The following is an 18,464-nucleotide window of genomic DNA, read 5'->3' as shown; positions in this document are numbered from 1 at the left end:
TTTCTGACTTCTAGGTTTTATAATCTTATCAAGTAGGGTGGTATAAATGTGCTTTGAGGAATTAGAAGAAAGTCGAGATCACACTTTTAGGAGAGGGAACATAGTTGAGGTTTATGAAGGAAAGGGCAATAGAAATGGACTTTGGAGAAGTAGGAATATTGACAAGTGAGAAGACAGGGCCTAAAGATGAAGGAGACTTCCTGGGGAGACTGAGAGATGGGAATCAAAAGACTTGTCCAGAAAATGTGGCACGATCAATTAGGTTGCATAAAGATTCACAGGAGGGGATAGGAATTCTGGGACCAGACTGGCTGAGGATTCTGGGTCCAGGACAAGAAGGACTTGACTACCATGTTTGCAAGTCTGGACTTAATTCATGAGGCAATGGGAAATCCACTGGAAGTGTTTGAGAGATCTTAGGAAAATCAGCCTGATGGTTGCATGGAGGAAATTAGAAACAGGCATCAGGAAATTTTACTGGGCCCAGACATAGGCAACGAAGGCATGGTGAGGACAAGAAAGGGACCATCGTCTGTCACTTAGGAGCTGCCGGGGAGATGAAATCTATAGAGTTTTCAATGTCAGGGATGCTTGGGAGTTGTCAGGGTAAACAGAGTGATGGATGAGAGGTAGGAAGAAATCAAAGATTCTTGGGTTTTACAAGACTGGGAGAATAATGGTACCCAACAGAAATAATGGTGTCGGAAAGAGTTACTATTGAGGTGGTTGTATGTTTTAGAAATCCATAATTTGAGTATCATGGAGTAAACAGGAAGAAAATCCAGCCAACATTTAGAAATAATATCTAAAGATGCATGAATCTGTGTGTGCTTTACTTTCTATTCAACCCTTTGAAAACGTTTGTAAGCTAAAATCTCTGAGATAGTATAATATTTAGTAATGTCCAAACTCATCAGTAGTTTAGCCAGATATGAATCTCCCCCTACGGGTGCCACATCCAGGCTGCATGCAGGATTCCTCAGTGCCTCCTGGAATGCCTGTCAGCAATTAGGAGAGTGTTCTGGGTGACAGCTGTAGATTAGGTCAGTTCTATGTCAGAACTGAGAAGTGTAATGGACTATCAGAATGAAGGTGGAGGAGAACGCATTAGAGCATCTCTGTTTAGACAATGGGTTGAGGACAACCATAGAAGGAGTTAGGGGTGGGTAGGAGGGCAGCCTGGCCTACAAACCAAGGCTGCAGAACATTCCAGGAGAAAAAGGCTTGTTAGCACAGCCTAAGGCGACTGGAAAGGTGGGGCCTCTAAAGGCAGAGGAGAAGCCAGGCACACACCTGTAATCCCACCTGTAATCCTAGTACTCTGGAGGCTGAAACAGGAAGATCAAAGGTTCAAGGCCAGCCTCAGTAATTTTGTGAGGACCTCAGCAACTTGGCAAGACCTGGTTAAAAAATAAAAGTGTGGAGATAGAATACCCCTGAGTTCAATCTCCAGTATCAAAAATGGGGGGGGGGGAGTGTATTAGAGGAGAGGAGAATGTTTCAGTTGGATGATGAGAATGTGGAGAGACCTTTGTAAAAGAAATTTCAGTAAAGCAGAAGTAGCAGCTTTCATGGGTAAAAAGTGAGTGTAGGAAGGATAAACGACTTCAACAAGTTTTATGAGAGAGGAAAGAGGAGACTGGCATGGCAACTAGAAAGTGTAGCTGGGAGAGTGGAGGCAGGGAGGTTACATGCACATGGGTGCCTTTGCACATTTCTAGGCAGAGGCAGCAGTAGAGAAGTTGAGAAGGGTGCAGCCAGAGGAGACTGGAGGTAGAGTAAGGGCTATCAGAGGCATGGTATCAAGAACATGAAAGTGATCTCCCAAAATTCACATTAAACCCACAATGAGCAGAGTACAATGGCACATGCCTGTAATCCCAGTATTTGGGAAGCTGAGATAGGAGAATCGCAGGTTGAAGGCCAGCCTCAGCAACTAGAAGAGACCTTCAGCAAATTAGTGTGACCCTGTTTCAAAATAAAAAATAAAAACAGCTGGGGTTGTACCTTGGAGGTAGAATATCCCTGGGTTTAATTCCCAGTATTAAACAACAACAACAATAACAGCAACAACAACAACAAATAAACAAAAAAATCAGGGTGATGGTAGTAGGAAGTGGGGGTCTTTGAGTGGTGATTAGATCAGGAGGGCTCAGCCGTGCTGAATGGGATTAGTGCTCTTATATAAGAACTTAGAGAGATAGCTAGTCCCTTCCACCAGGTGAGGACACCTAATTAAAAGTTGGGCCTTGATACAGACACCAGATCTGATAATGCCTTGAACTTGAACTTCCCAGCCTCCAGAACCGTGAGAAATACATTTTGTTATTGCAGCCTGAGCCAACTGAGACTTACTACCTTCTCAGAAAAGTGATAGAAACACTAAAGGTTTTATAGGTTATTCTTGGTTTTTTGTTTTGTTTTGTTTTTTGTTTTTTTGTCTTTTGCAGGGCTGGGGATCAAGCCCTCTAGGCAAGTGCTTTACCACTGAGCCCCAGCCCTTCACTGATATTTTTGGAGCTATTCAAAATGGACTGTCAGATGAATTCAAATGGCTGTGCGTCAGAGTCACACACAGAAGCATCTTAGGATGAGTGTATTGTCTATGAGTTCTTTCAAGGAAATTTCTTCCTTTCCCCTAAAAAATGGAAACTGCAGAAAGCTGATATATTGCTTTCTCTTAGGAAATAGACAGAGGGTGAGGGCACTTTGCACAGTAATTCAAACCGTAATCCTTTAAGTACACACCTTGGCACCAACATGCTAACATGGGAATCCGGCTTTTGAAACAGTAAGAGTTCCTTGATGGTACTGGTTTTCCTTAAAAATATCATTGGTATTGTCAAAATTATGATTTAAGTAATATTGCAAAGGAACCTATTAAGTTGGACCATTTAAAATGGCCTGTATTGAATAATTTTTTATACCAAAAGAACCCTCCAACAATTTCAAATGATTCTACTTTATATAGAACCTATATAAATCTTATATATCAAGCAATTTTTCTTTCTTTACATTTATAACAAAAACCCTATATGCTTGGAGGTTGAGAGAGCTTCTATCCGTAATTAAGTATATTTTATTTTCTATGAATAAAAACTCAGTAAGACTAAAATAGCCCCTCTCCGCAGCTCTCATGCTAATGGACTTCATTTGCAGGGCAGTTGGCCAGGGCGAGGGGTAACTGATTAAGTGGCAAAGCTAAATGTTAAATCCAAAAGCTCTTTTACCACATTAACTGCATCAGCACCAGATCTAACCTGTTAGGCTTTATAGTTATTGGAAAAAATTAATTGGGGGAACTGGGAGTGTAGCTTAGGGCTAGAGTACATGCTTAGCACGTGCTAGGCCTTGAGGATTCTATCTGCAGCACACCCCCTTCCAGATGTACAAATAATAAGAAAAATTGTGGTAAAATATACATTTGCTAAACAACATAATTTAACAACTGACTGTTTAATTCATTTCCTTCATTTCTCCCCTAGATTTTTAATAACAAATAGTAGGCTTCCAAACTTCTTCAAGTAATGTCCTGATTTATATATTCCCCACTAAAAACTGTGGTTCCCTACAAAATTAGTGCTTAAGATGAGTCAGAATCTATGCCGGGGCATGGTGGCACACGCTTGTAATCCCCACGCTTGGGAGGCAGAGACAGGAGGATCGCGCTGGTTCGAAGCCAGCCTCCCTGGCTTAAGAGACCCTGTTTCCAAATAAAATATTAAAAAAAAAATAGGTCTGGGAGTGTAGCCTGGAGGTAGAAGGATTCCATCCCCAGTACCACCGAAAAAAAAAAAAAAAAAGAGTCAGAATCTAAAAGAAAAATAATATGACCCAGAGTAGGTGATTGTTTAAATGGGTTAAGGAAAAGCCTCTATCTTCCTCTTTTTTGAATCTTGGCTACTACTTTTCTTCCCCCAGGTCTTCTAGCCTGCTTACCAACACACACACACACACACACACACACACACACACACACACACACCAAAAACAAACCAAACCAACAAACAACAACAAAACACAAAAACCAATCTCCCCACAAACAGCAACGGCATCAACAACTAGAGTGCGCATGTGTAAGACAGAGAATTTGCAATTCTCTGCATTATTGCACAATGTAAATCTAGTTCCCCTACATACAAGGTAAACATACAGTCCAAATACACAAACACAAACACCTGAGAATCACTAGTCAGACAATCAAACAGGACAAAAAGAAACACACCAGGCTCTGAATGATCCCACCAGGGCGCCTACCCACCAACACCTCCCACACCAGTCTGGCTGGTATTGATCACCCAGCAAGTGGTCCTAGTAAATTCCCCACAGGCCACTTCTCTGCCCATCAGACCCGACATCTGATCCTCAGCAGCACACCCTTGAGACGTGGGCCCAGTTCAATTAAACCACTGCTCACTGAGCAGCTCCTTTGTGCTGACTGCTGTACTCTTTTTGTTTTTAGCTGTGCTTATACTAGTTCCAGCTTGGTTCAGTTCCCACTGTTCCAGCCATTGAGATCTCTACCTGATTCTGTCCAGCCTCACAAAAGCAAATATTCTTAACTTGGATCTACATATAGGATAAAAGGGTCCCCCATAAACCAAGATGAAAATAAAAAGGTACTCTACATCTTTCTTTTCATGAGTCTCTAATGGAAATTTGGTATTTTCTTCAGTTATGAGCACAGACAACAGATCACAGGTATTTTCACAGCCCATTACAATTGTGGCAGCTGTGTTAAAATCATACTTATATTCATCACCTCTTTGAAGTTTGATGGTTAACAGATCTATCTACATGTAGATCTTGTTATATGAAATATAAACAAATCACTACATAGGAATTATTAAGAATATCTGGGTAACTCTTTCAAGGTGCCCAGTTTCCTATACAATGCTATGCATTTTGTTTTATGAATTTAGAAAATTATTTTGAGATGGAGTCTATCAGCATCACCAGGTACTATAGGAGGCATAGCACACAAAACCACCTGCTACCTGATCTCCTGGGTCTGGAACTATTTCATTCCCAGCCTGATTCATCCCTTCTCCCTTATACTTCCACATTTCCCCTTCCTCCACCATGTTCTAACATGCACAAATATCCCTGGGCCAGGTAAGGCCTCCCATATGACCACCTGACTCTTCCCATCCCTTCTCAGTCTCTCAGTAGTTGATACCGAGAGGCAATATCTAGAACTTTAGCTTAGCTTAGCTCCAAACTACTCCATGAGCTCACAACCCTTTCTTCCTCCCAGCCACATCCCCAAGATGCATTTATCTAGGCAAAGCCTAACAGCAGGTCAAACCTAAGTTCTCCTCTCTGTCTGGGGAGCAAATCTCCTTACTGACCTTTGGGATGGTCAGCCCAAGATGAGGTCCAGCCAAACCATATGAAACGGCAGATCTGAACACACAGACGAGTGCAAGACACAACAGGATCAGGTGCACACATCACATCTCCCCAAAACTCAAGGATGTCTACGGAAGCCAAGAACTGTCACCACCAAACAAAAAACGATCACCAGCACCAGAAGCAGGTGGCATAGTTGTCCCGGTAAAGACCAAATGGCTCCATCCCCTAGCAGCCTCCGTTTGACTAGCTCCTGGGGTGATGGAAACATGCAGAATGATGAAACTTACTCAGAAAGAGAAGCAAGAAAGGTGCCGCAGGGAGGACGCGTGCCATTTGGACCAGCACAGATCTTGCCTGGGTGTCACACGAGTTGCTCAGAAATGAAGTGACAAATGTTACGCTCTCACTGCAGAGGTGAAGAGGAAGTGATAGTGTGGGTTTTAGCCCACAAGAGGCAGAGACGGCTTGCAAAACCAGAGCTGGTTACAGGCTATGGTCCTCTACTAATCACTTCGAGTTGATTGTTAAAAAAAATCAGTTATCTTCATGACTAAGTAAATATACACCTAAAAATAAGGTGGGACATATCCTGGCAAGACATATTCATATTCATAAATATGTATGTATCCTTTGGTAAAGATGAGGGAATTTAAGTAAGCCAAATAACTAAAAAGGCAGCCAGAAATGCTCCCTTCTGAGCCCTTGCCTCTTCTTCCATCTCAAGAGAGGAAACAGGAGAAGGGCCCCTGGAAAACATGGGGGCCACGTGGGGGTGTGGAAGTGGCAGCCTCAAGGGCCAGGCTTCCTGGGGTTGCTTACAGGCAGATTCTACTTTTTGCAACTGTGTGATCTTAGAAAAGTTAACCTTTCCTGACCACCATCTCTAAAATGGAGACATTGTTAGCATGTTCCTTATAGATGGCTGTGAGCGTTGAAAGCACTTGGAACACTACCCAGTACACAGTAAGCGCTCAGTGAACCTTAGCTGCACTCGCCACCACCACGAGAAATCTAAGTGGGTCTTTATCAGCCCCATGTGGGCCCGTAGTAGGGATGGCAGAGGGCTGCCAGGTGTAACCATTGCCAATGGACCCAGGACAATTTAATCTCACTCCAGTCCCGGAAGGCAAGATCACACGAGGGATGAACTCACTGAGGACATGAATCTCAGTCTCTAGGCCCTGGTCAAGCAAAGGTCTGGCGAGGTCAGCAGCAGACTAATCTGTCTCAGGCCATAGATATAAGCAGATCCCTTCTTACTTTGTCCATGTATATAAGTATACATGCATTTATGTATGTATGTATTATACTGGAGGTTGAATCCAGGGCCTTTCTACATCCAAGTTATATCCCCAGCCTTTAAAAAAAAATTGTTTTTACTTTGAAGTGGCATCTCGTTAAGCTGCTGAAACTGGCATTGAACCTGCGATCCTCCTGCCTCAGCCTCCCAAGTATTGGAGTTCCAGGCATCACCCAACCATCCATTATCCACCGCTCAGCCAGCAAGGTTTTGGTCCTTCTGTGTTCTGGGTGCTGTAATAAGATTTGTACATACAAAGATAGGCGTTCACCACCTCATCTTTATTCTCAGGAAGCCCCCACTTGGCCCGAGAATGACAGTGTGATGTGGTTCCAGCCACTGGGGCTCTGGAGGGGTGGGAAAGTTAGTGCGCAGAAGGGAAGGCGGGTTGAGAGGGGAGCGTGGGGTGCAGGCAAGGCACAGACACGTGCAGCGTGGGTGGGGAACTCAGGAGTCCTCCTGCTGGACTCCACCAGGGGTGGGGCTGGTGGCAAGAGTGGGCTGGGGCACAGCGGCCTGGGCTTTTAGGCCAGGCCTAACACCTTAGCTTTTCTCTTGAAGAAGAGGGGTCCTATTGAGGGTGTTTTGCTTTGTTTTGTTGTTTTTTGTTTCTTGTTTTTTTTTTTTTTTAAATGGAATTTCAGGCCACGTATGGTGGCACACGCCTGTAACCTCAGTACTCAGGAAGCTGAGACAAGAAGATCGTAAGTTTGAGGGCAGCTTCAGCAACTCAGCAAAACCCTCAGCAACTTAGTGAGTCTCAGTTTCAAAAAATAAAACTAACTAAATAAAATATGGCTGAATGGGGGTGGGATGTAACTCAGAGGTAGAATGCCCCTGGGTTCAAGCTCCAGTTCCACCAAATAGTTAAATGAGATAAAATAAAAAAAAACAAAATGGAATTCCATGCATGTATGTTGCTAACTGGCTAAGAGGTGAGGGAGGGAGACAAGTCCATCAGCAAGAAGGCCAAATACAAGATTTTTTTCAGTTATTTGAAGGAACAATGAGGGCTTCAACTAGGGAAGTCAAAATAAAGACAGAGGGGTGAATGAAACACTCAGATACTTTGAGCATCTGCTATACAATTAACTACCAAGTGCCAGGGATCCATCTAAAACATTTAGCATCCAATACCCAGGAGTTTCTCCTGGTGGTCGTGGAGGCTGGTGGAGGTGCACAGGAAGGAAGAACATGGCTTATTGTCACACCAGGAAATTAGCTTCCTTCCCCTGGGAGACAGGCTAAGAGACATGGCCATTGGAAGGAGGCAGAAACCCTATGTGATTCGGGGAGAATGGAGGTCAGGATAACCACCAGGGCAAACGTGCCATTTGGAGATAGAAATTATTTTCCAGTGGGAATTACAATAGAGTAATGTCCTGCAAACACAGGTCTGGAAGCCTCTAACATTCATTCATGAACATCCATCTTTCATGCCCACCAACCAAATCACCCCTCCCTCCTCATTTTATTCATTAATGACTAGACTTCTAATGCCAGATAAACCTACAAGTATTATATTCTTTAGTGAAAGACCTTGCACTTCCCTTTTCAAGGTTTTATGTAAGACCTGGAGAATTAAAAAAAAAAAAAAAAAAGAGGGCCCTGCTTTTCAGGAACTTGGAGTCTAGGTTAATAAACAACTGAAGACAAGCACTGGCCATAAAAGGCGACATAGGTTCTATATTTAATTCGTGGCTTAAGCAAGAAAGCCTCTATAAGTTAACAGGCAGGAGGTGGCCACGCATGAGCATGCAAAAAAGGCTGATTTTAAATAGGTGCTTGGAGATCTGGTATGCTTCAAATGGGTAGAAAGGAGAGGAAAGGAGACATTTCTGTAAGGAGAAATCAAATGCACAGAGACAAGGATGTGCACGTTGCAGGCAGGGGAATATTAAAGAACAGTTTGCCTAGAATAGAGATGTCAAACTAATCTTCCAAGCTGTTAATTAGAATATCAGTGGGGCTGGAAGTAATTCCTTCTCCATTTCAGCTAGAGAAGTCATGGGTCACTTCTATGCACCAATGTTTTAGGCAAATGCACAGTATTGGTTAGTTACTGCGGTGTAACAAAAACCCCCACAAGACTCTGGCAGCTTCCAACAGCAAATGTTTAATTTTATTGACAGGCCAATTGGTCAGCTGGTGGTTGTGCTAACGTGGGTCTGTTTGGGCAGCTGGTGGGAGGAGCAGAGTCCTGCTGGCTGGCCTTGGCTCCGACAACTGAACTCTCCTCCATACGCCTCACATCCCTCTAGCAGGCTGGCCTTGCACCTTTTCACTGTAATGTTAGGAGTACAAAAGAATTTGTAGGCCGGGCGTGGTGGCGCACGCTTGTAATCCCAGCATTTGGGAGGCTGAGACCAGAGGATCACGGTTTGCGGATGGCCTCAGCTACTTAGTGAAGCCCTCTGCAACTCAGTGAGACCCTGTTTCAAAATAAAGAATAAAAAATAGGGCCGGGGTGTAGCTCAGAGGTCGAATGCCCCTGGGTTACATTCCCAGACCCACAAAATAAAAAAATTTTTGTAGGAACACATCAACGTGTTTGGAAGTTTCTACTTACATCATGACCACCAACACTCGGAGGCCAACGGAAGTCACGTGGCCAACCCTAAATGCAAGAGATGAATTAACAGACTCTTTAGTAAGGGGGCTGCAAAGTGACGGCAAAGGGAGAGATTAAAAAGACAAAACAAAACTGGCCTGTGCCTAGAAAAGACAATTATTGCCGAAATAAGCATTAACCACAAAGACAACCACTGACTCAATGTACCCGGTATCCTTGAAATATATACAACCCAGCAAAGGCTACACAACTTCTCATTCCTGGCTGTTGCCAAAATATTTTTTTTCTCTTTCTATTTTAGTGGCTCCTTTTCTGCCAGCATTTAACACTGACAGGGTTATGTCACCTCTTTTGTGGAGAGAGAAAAAAAAAAAGCTTTCTGTTGTTAAGGGTGGGGGGAGAAGAAGAAGAGAAAGAAGAAAGGAAGAAAAAATAGAGCTGGCAAGAGCCCATTATTCTATTGCCTTGGGAATCGCTGCACTGCAAATTGTACCAGCTGAAAGGAATGTGAAATGTGGCTCCTGCTGCAGAGGGAGGGAGGGACAGGGCTCCGCTGGACAAGGCAGCAAGGAATGTGCCAGAGGAAAATTCCATTCCAGTTCCTGGAAGATTCACAAAAAGAGATTGTTTTTCCAGGTATTGAGGTCTCCCATCAGGAGCATTTGGGCCCCAGGTAAAAACAGGGACCCTTTACATGGCAGGTCCTGCGCAAGGCTCTTCATACGCAGTTTTATAGAGTAACTTACATCACGGTGCAATAGGCTTAACGAACACATTTCTCTGATGATCAAACTGAGACTGGGATCCAGGCAGGAGTCCATCCAAAATCACATGGCTGGAAAATGGCTGGATTTTAAGGCTGCCTCCTCACCTCAGTACTTTTTCTATCTTGCTGCTGTTATTGTTGTTGTTTGTGGTACTGGGGATTGAACCCAGGGGGCATTTAACTTCTGAGCTACACTCCTAGCCCATTTTATTTTGAAACAGAGTCTCATGAAGTTACTGAGGCTGGCCTCGAACCTGTGATTCTCCTGTTTCACCCTCTCAAGTACTGGAATTACAGGCGTGTGTCACCACACCTGGCTGGCTACTCATGATTTTTGGAAGAAAAGATGTAAGGATAATGAGTGGCTGGAGAAGGGGGGAACACTAAGGGGTCAGCAGGAAGCTGATCATTATTTGATCCTTGCTACTCCATGGGGCTGGAACTCACCAACGCAGAGGAAGCTCTGTGGCTGGGCCTCATGTCCACATGTGTAGAACTCCAAGCAGTCACATGCCAGGAAGGGACCACAGCGATCTCAGCCACACACTCACATACCGAGGGAGATACAGACCTTCCAGGCACCCTGTGTTGAGGGTGACGTCGCACCTCATTTCCCAGCCTCGTGGCCCCCACTTCCCTGTGGCCTGGCCTCACCAAGAGCTGACGACAGTTAACCAGGGATGGAGAGGTCTCCGAGGGGGTGACGATTTCTATCTGCAGGGAAGAGCACCAACCAGATCTCCGTGGGCCAGTATGTGGCATGGGCTTGGGGTTGGGCTCAGGGATGCTTCTAGGCTGTCTCTTGCTAAGGGGATGTTCCCTTGGGAAGGGCTGCTCCTTACATTTTCCACGGGGGGTTTAATTGACAAGCTTGGACAAAAAAGAAGTTTGGGGAGGGAGGCTCAGAAGGTGGGATGGGAAGCTCCATGTGCCCGGGCTCTAGATGCCTCCCACCCCCTTAGGGACAAATACCCACCCCCGTGCACTCAGCCAGGATAGCGGCTCAAGTTCTAAATTACCAATTTTTTACACTATTTCCAATCCCTTCTTCCCTGCCTGTCTCCTCCCTCCTTTCTTAAACTTCTCACAGCGTCTCCTGCCTGCGTGTGTTTGATTTTTCTCACAGCCCATTCAAATCTGGACTTGGAGCCATTCAGGGTTCCAGGGCCTGACGGCAGACTCTGCTCGCTGATTTAAGTCTTCCCGCAGAACAGGTATGGCTGGCCATTGGCAAGCCCGCTTGGAATTCTCCTCTGACACCACTCTCTTGCCAGGATTCCCCTCACCCACTTGGCAGTTCCATCTCACCGGATCCTCCTCTCCAGATTCTCCAGGGTTCCATCAGCACATCTCTCCTCCCACACCCACAATCCAAGCAGGTTTCCAGCCCCAGCCCTGCCCTTAAGCTCCACACCAGTTACCTAGTGGATGCCAAACATCTGCCTTCTGGAACTCACACCTGGAAACCGGCTTTTTCATTGGTATTGTGCACAGTGGTCGAACGCAGCACTGTTGCTAGCTATGGTCCTAATTTGGCCACATGTTTCACATTCGGTTACACAGTCCTATCGGTTCTCCCTAAAATTAATCTCTCGTGTTTCTCTCTTTCTCTGTTGCCCAGCCTGGCCTGGAACTCCTGGGCTGGCTCCAATGGGCCTTGTACTGTAGCCTCCCGAGTAGCAGGGACTGTAGGCCTGTACCCCTGTGCCTGGCTCTAAACCTTTTATGAATGGATTCTACCTGTTGCTGTCACAGTCGGGCACCTGGATTTCTCATCTGGTCTAATGCAATCCAGTCAGTATTCTAGCTTTCTCCCTCCTCCTCACCCCACTGCCAGAGAGATCGAAAACTACACATACTTTCCACGGTAGTTTTCCATACGAGCAGCCTCCCTCAATATATTTTCTTTTCTGTTGGTATTGAGGATGGAATCCTGGGGCATTCTATCTCTGTGCCTCTATGCTACACTCCTAGCCCTATTTTATTTTTCATTTTAGCAGGGTCTAAGTTGTGAGGGGATCTCGAAGTTGCTGAGTCTAGCTGTACACCTGTGATCCTCCTGTTTCAGCCTCCCAAGTACTGGGCATATGGTGTATACCACCATACTCGGTTGTTCCCCAAATATTTCTAGAAGGTGAAGTCAAGCTCTTTGATATGACCTTTAGGTGCTGGTCTTGGGAGCTCTCCGTCACAAAAAAAATCCAAAGAAGGTGAAGTCAAGCTCTTTGATATGACCTTTAGGCGCTGGTCTTGGGAGCTCTCCGTCACCCTGCCCCCTGACTTTTATCTTGCAGGAATTCAGAACCTCTTGCATTTCTGTGGACTCATTTTGCAATTGTTTTTCTCTTGCGCTTTGCAAACACTATCCCTTCTGCTTAAAATCCTGCCCATCCCTACCTGGCCAATTCCTATTCACTTAAAAATGTAAATATCTGGGTTTGTATTTCCCTTGGGAAACCTTTGACTCCTTGGTTAGTGCTCATCACTTTCTCCTCTGAGCTGTCAATGCACTTCTATCATCTTGTTACACAGTAATAGATGATTTAAAACTTTCCTCTCCTACAGGAATTTCCCACATGTAGGGTCGAGATCTCATTCATCTTTCTAGCTTCTCAACAAATCCATACTGAATGTCTGGAATATTGAGGCTCCAGGCTGATATTGCTATTTATTTACCCCAAGCCCTTTTTTTTTTTTTTGGTGTACTAGGGTTCCTGGAAGCCCTTCTACCTCCGGGATACACTCCCAGACCTATTTTATACTTTTTATTTGGAAACAGGGTCTCTTAAGCCAGCAAGGCTGGCTTCAAACCAGCTCAATCCTCCTGTCTCCACCTCCCAAGCGCGGGGATTACAAGCGTGCGCCACGCCTGGCTATTCTTTATTTTGAAACAAGGTCTCACTAAGTTGTGGAGGGACTTACTAAGTAGCTGAGGCTGGCCTTGAACCCATGACCCTCCTGTCTCAACCTTTCAAGAACTGGGATTACAAGCGTGCGCCACCACGCCCAGCTCTGGTATGATTTATAACATGTAAATACTTTGGAGTCAGAAAGATTTTAATTCAGATTACCTGATTTTTTATTTTTGGTCTGTGTGCGGTACTGGGGATCAAATTCAAGGGCATTCTACTTCTGAGCTACCCCCCTGGCCCAATTTTATTTTATTTTATTTTATTTTATTTTATTTTTTTCAAGAAAAGAAACATTTATTATTTGCATTGATTGTTCCATTCAATTCAACAAATTTATACATGAGTGAGTAAAACATAGTTTTCATTAAGATTACATTCTGTTAGGATGTGGTAGGCACTAATGATTTTTTTTTGTTTTGTTTTTTTTGTTTTGTTTTTTTTTTAAATTTTATTTTATTGGTGCACTGTATTCATACATCATAGTGGGATACAAACTTTTGTAGACATACATGCACACATCGCCCAGTCAGCCCCCACCCGATCCCCACCCCATTCTCTCCCCATCCCTCCTTCCCATGCTTGGCTTAGTGGTTGACATCTAGTATTATAGCAATTTATCCAAAATTAAAAATGATAATCTCACATAACAGTTTCATTTGTCTGATACCAAGCGTTTGATGATTTAAAGATAGCATTTCAATATTTCTTTTTGCTTTCTTTCTTACTAGAGCATATTTTTTTCTGTTTTTTTAGGTGAAACTATCATATATTTATATATTTATTTTTCAGAAAAAAATCTATCTTAATATGGAGTATGAATTCTAGATACCCAAAACGATCTTGAAAAAGAACAAAGCTAGCAGATATATATTTTCTGATTTCAAACCATATAAAGCTACAATAATTGAAACAGTGTAGTACTGTTCTAAAGGCAGATATATAGACCATTGGAGTTAAATACAAGCCTAGAGCTAAATTCTTCCCTATATTGTCAAGTTATTTTTGACAAGGTTTCCACGAACATTTGGTGGTGGAAATAATAATCTTTTAACTAAATATTGTTGAAAAATAATAATTACATGGAAAAGAATAAAATTGGACCTTTACCTAATCCCACATACAAGTATTAACTCAAAATAGATAAAAGACCTAAATATAAATCTTAAGACTATAAACTTTTAGGAGAAAATCTGGGTCATAAAACCTCACAACATTGAAATTGGCAGTGATTTCTTGGATATGATTTCAATGGCACAGGCAACAGAAGAATATACAAACTCCCTAAAAAATAAAAAAAATATTGTATATCCAAAGACAATGTAAACAGAGTTAAAAGTTACTAATAGAATTGGATAAAATATTTCCAAATGCTATATCTGAAGGTATATTAATATTCCAACTAGAAATCCTAAAAATTAACAACAATAAAGGCAAACAATACAACTTAGAGATAGGTAAAAGACTAACATAAATAATGAATCACCACAGATAACCAATCTTAGTTGTCTGTTGGATGGAAACTCTTGTTTCTCTGGTTCTGGTGAGTGTTACCTATTTCTTCTTTGTAGTTAATCTCTTTGAGTATTTTCTCTAGCGCTGGTTTTGAAGACATAAATTCCTTCAGTTTCTCTTTGTCATGGAAGCTTCTTATTTCTCCATCTAATTTGATAGAAAGTTTTGCTGGATAGGAAATTTTTGGCTGGAAGTTGTTTTCTTTCAGAGTTTGGAATATGTTACTCCAAGCCCTTCTGGCTCTCATGACTTGGTTTGGGAAGTCTGGAGTGATTCTAATTGGTTTGCCTCTGAATGTCACTTGGCCCTTTGTTTTTGTTGCCTTTAAGATTCTCTGCTTGGCTTCCACATTGGTCATTTTGACAATTATGTGGCGTGGGGATCCTCTTCTCTGATCCTGTCTAAAGGGAGTTCTATAAGTTTCCTGGATCTGTGTATCAACCTCTTGCTCTATATTTGGAAAATTTTCTGCTATTACTTCCTTGAAGAGATTGTTGATCCCTTTGGTATCACTTTCTTTTCCCTCCTCTATTCCAATTATTCTTATGTTAGCTCTCTTAAGATGGGCCCATATTTCTTCAATGTCAGATTCCTGATGTTGGAAATTTTTTTCTAGATTAGAAACTATGCATTCATTTTTGGATTGCTCATCTTCTAAGAGCGAGATTCTGTTCTCCATGTGGTCTAATCGGTTGTTTGTGCTTTGAATTGAGGCCTTTACTTCATTAATTGCATCCTTTATCTCTTTTTGGCTCTCTCTGAGTTCTTTTCGAAGCACCTCTATTATTTCTACAGTTATTTTCCTGATTTGATCTTCTAGAAATCTCTGATTTTCTGTTTTATCAGGTTCTGATGTTGTGGGGTTGTGCACATTCATTACTCCAGTGTTATTCCTCTTTCCCATGATTTCGGAGGTTTGTGCCTTCTCTGGGTTCTTCCCTTGGGTCACTATGGCTTCACTTAAGGTGCTCTGGATCTCGAGTCTGTATTATCTCAGACCCCACTACTTCTTTACTGTGTTGTATCACAGAGTCTCCGACCCAGGGAGTCGATAGAGGCTGCTTTAAACTATGGGGGGTGCCAGGTTGCACGTTCTCCTATGGTGTGATATCTCTGCCACCACCACTCCCTCACTGGGTCAAGTCCCAGGAGGCACAATACTGCGATTTCTCCTCTGTGGCCCGCAATTTGACTCACTGTTCTTGAGTACGTAGATGTAGTTGTACTGGACTCGGTGAATTCACTGCTGCTGCCGCCGCCAGTGGCAATATGGCGCCTCTGCCACGCCCTCAGCCATGAGGCTGGCGTATTTTTTCTTCTCTGGTTTTGTTTTCCACTCTGAATCCCTGCAGCGTGTGCTGAGCTCAGCCACTGGGAGCTTTAAATGCTGTCTGCGCCGAAAGATCCCGCCTGGCTGTTCCGCAGCGGCTCACCTGGCTTGCTGTAGCCGTCCGATGAGTTCGCCGCTGCCGCCGGCAGTATGGCGCTGCTGCCGCGTCCTCGGGCGCGTGTGTCTCCTCTGTGGCCCTGAGCTCTGTTATCAGTCCGCTTTCTCTCTGGAGCCTGGTGGGTTTTTTTTGTTTTTCTGGTGATGTTGTTTTCTGGCTATGAAAGGCGCTCTTTTTGTGGTAATGGAGATTGGTTGTTAGCGGGACTCTTAAGCCCCGCTTTTCTCGGTCGCCATCTTGAATCTCATCTTATTTTATTATTTTGAAACAAGATCCCACTAAGTAGGTGAGGCTGGCCATGAACCTGCCATCCTCCTGTCTCAGCCTCCCAAGTACTGGGATTACAAGCACTCACTACCATGCTTGGCTACTACTTGATTTCTTTAAGTGTCAGTTTTCCTTGTCTATAAAAATCTGGCAAGAATAGTAGAATCAATCCCTGTGTGTGTGTGCGTGTGTGTGTGTGTGTGTGTGTGTGTGTGTGTGTGTCTGTCTGTCTGTCTGTCTGTCTCTCTCTCTCTCATCTTCTTGTGGTGCTGGGGATTGAACCCAGGACTTATGCATGCTAAGCAAATGGTCTGCTCCTGAATGCTACCCCAGCCCACAGGGCTTTTATGTCAGTTCCAGCATGGTGGCTCAGGCCTGTCATCCCAGTGCTTGGGAGGCTAAGACCTGAGGATGGCAGATTCAAGGCCAGCTTTAGCAACTTAGGCAGACTGTTTCAAAATAAAAAAATGAAAAGGGCTGAGGGTGTACCTTAGAAGTAGAATGCCCCTGGTTTCAATCCCCTGTAACATCCCCCCCCCCCCAAAAAAAAAGAAGACACGTTGGATGGGCATGGTGGCATACGCTTGTAGTCCCCATGCTTGGGAGTGGACAGGAGGATCGCACAGGTTCGAAACCAGTGTCAGCTGCTTAGTGAGGCTCTCGGTAACTTGGTGAGACCCTGTTTCAAAATAAAATATAAAATTGGTCTGGGTTTATAGCCCAGAGGTAGAAAGCCTCTGGGTTCCACCCCCAGTACCACAAAAAAACCAAAAGAAGAGATGTTAGGTAAAGTCAAGAGTCACCAAAGATTGTGTTTTACACATTTATTTCAACCTACATCATATACATGTTCATTTACTCACCAATTTCTTGACACAGACCCACACCTTTCACTTTGAACTTGGGTCTGCCGCCTGACCAAATCTACACCATCTCCTCTACAACTTTCAGGCTTGATTTTTTTTTTCTTTAATGGAGGAAGAACTTAAAAACAACATTTGCGAAGTTAACAGGGTACAGAAGCCTGCCACATTCCTACGATCCCCACCCTTACCCTCAGCCTCTCAGAGTTGTTTTGCACAGACCTAACTGGTACCACATTTCTAAAGGAGCAATTTGTTTCTATTGAGAATAGAATTCATCTTTCTTATTGATACATTTTATTAGGCAAAGAAACAGATAATACTAAATCTACCATTGTAACCATTTTTAAATGTAAAGCTTAGTATTAACTATATTACTGTTGTGTTTTTTGTTTTGCTGCTAGCTTTTGGTTATTATATGAAAGGAATCATTGCCAAATCCAATGTTCTGAAGCTTTCCCCATGTTTTCTTCTAGGAATTTTATGGCTTTGTTCTTACATTTAAGATTTTAATATACTTTGTGTTCCTTTTTGTATATATGATGTGAAGTAGGGGTACAACTTCAATCTTTTGCTAAGAATATCTAGGTTTTTTTTTGTTTGTTTGTTATTTTTTTTATTTTATTGGTGCACTGTATTCATACATCATAGTGGGATACAAACTTTTGTAGACATACATGCACACATCGCCCAGTCAGCCCCCACCCGATCCCCACCCCATTCTCTCCCCATCCCTCCCTCCCATGCTTGGCTTAGTGGTTGACATCTAGTATTATAGCAATTTATCCAAAATTAAAAATGATAATCTCACATAACAGTTTCATTTGTCTGATACCAAGCTTTTGATGACTTAAAGATAACATTTCAATATTTCTTTTTGCTTTCTTTCTTACCAGAGAATATTTTTTTCTTTTTTTTTAGGTGAAACTATCATATATTTATTTTTCAGAAAAAAATCTATCCTGATATGGAATATGGACTCTAGATACCCAAAACAATCTCGAAGCAAAAACAAAGCTAGAAGATGTATATTTTCTGATTTCAAACCATATAAAGCTACAATAATTGAAACAGTGTAGTACTGTTCTAAAGGCAGATATATAGACCTAGTTTTATCAACACTTCTTTCTCCCTCCGTGTGTGTGTGTGTGTGTGTGTGTGTGTGTGTGTGTGTGTGTGTGTGTGTGTTTGGGGTATTGGGGATTGAATCCAGAGGTTCTCTATCACCGAGCTATATCCTCAGTCCTTTTAAGTTTTTATTTTGAGACAGGGTCTTGCTAAGTTGCTCAGGTTGACTTTGAACTTGAGATCCTCCAGTTTCAGCCTCCTGAGTTGCTGGAGCATGGGTGTATAGCACTGTGCCCAGCACCAACAGAAATTCTTGATGCTCTTCTTTGATGCTGATATTCCATTGGTTTACATATTTTTAAATGAATTTATGTAATTGTTGCAGCCAGTACTGTTGGCAT

At 43.1% G+C, this 18,464-nt stretch overlaps 1 protein-coding gene across 1 annotated transcript in view; it reads right to left on the bottom strand.

The window, feature by feature from the left end:
* CD101 (CD101 molecule) overlaps positions 1 to 18,464 on the bottom strand; it is a gene marked incomplete at both ends in the record, with an annotated part of 54,185 nt that overhangs the window by 33,698 nt on the left and 2,023 nt on the right. Inside the window, 3 exons of the mRNA XM_080691510.1 lie at positions 6,911 to 7,002; positions 9,225 to 9,314; positions 10,565 to 10,707. Coding sequence (XP_080547636.1) covers positions 6,911 to 7,002; positions 9,225 to 9,314; positions 10,565 to 10,707 — 325 coding nt within the window. The remainder of the gene's footprint in view (positions 1 to 6,910; positions 7,003 to 9,224; positions 9,315 to 10,564; positions 10,708 to 18,464) is intronic.

Source organism: Muscardinus avellanarius, assembly GCF_963383645.1.
Source record: "Muscardinus avellanarius genome assembly, chromosome: 3".
In the NCBI taxonomy this organism is placed as follows: Eukaryota; Metazoa; Chordata; class Mammalia; order Rodentia; family Gliridae; genus Muscardinus; species Muscardinus avellanarius.
This window is presented reverse-complemented; position numbering and strand designations above follow the sequence as displayed.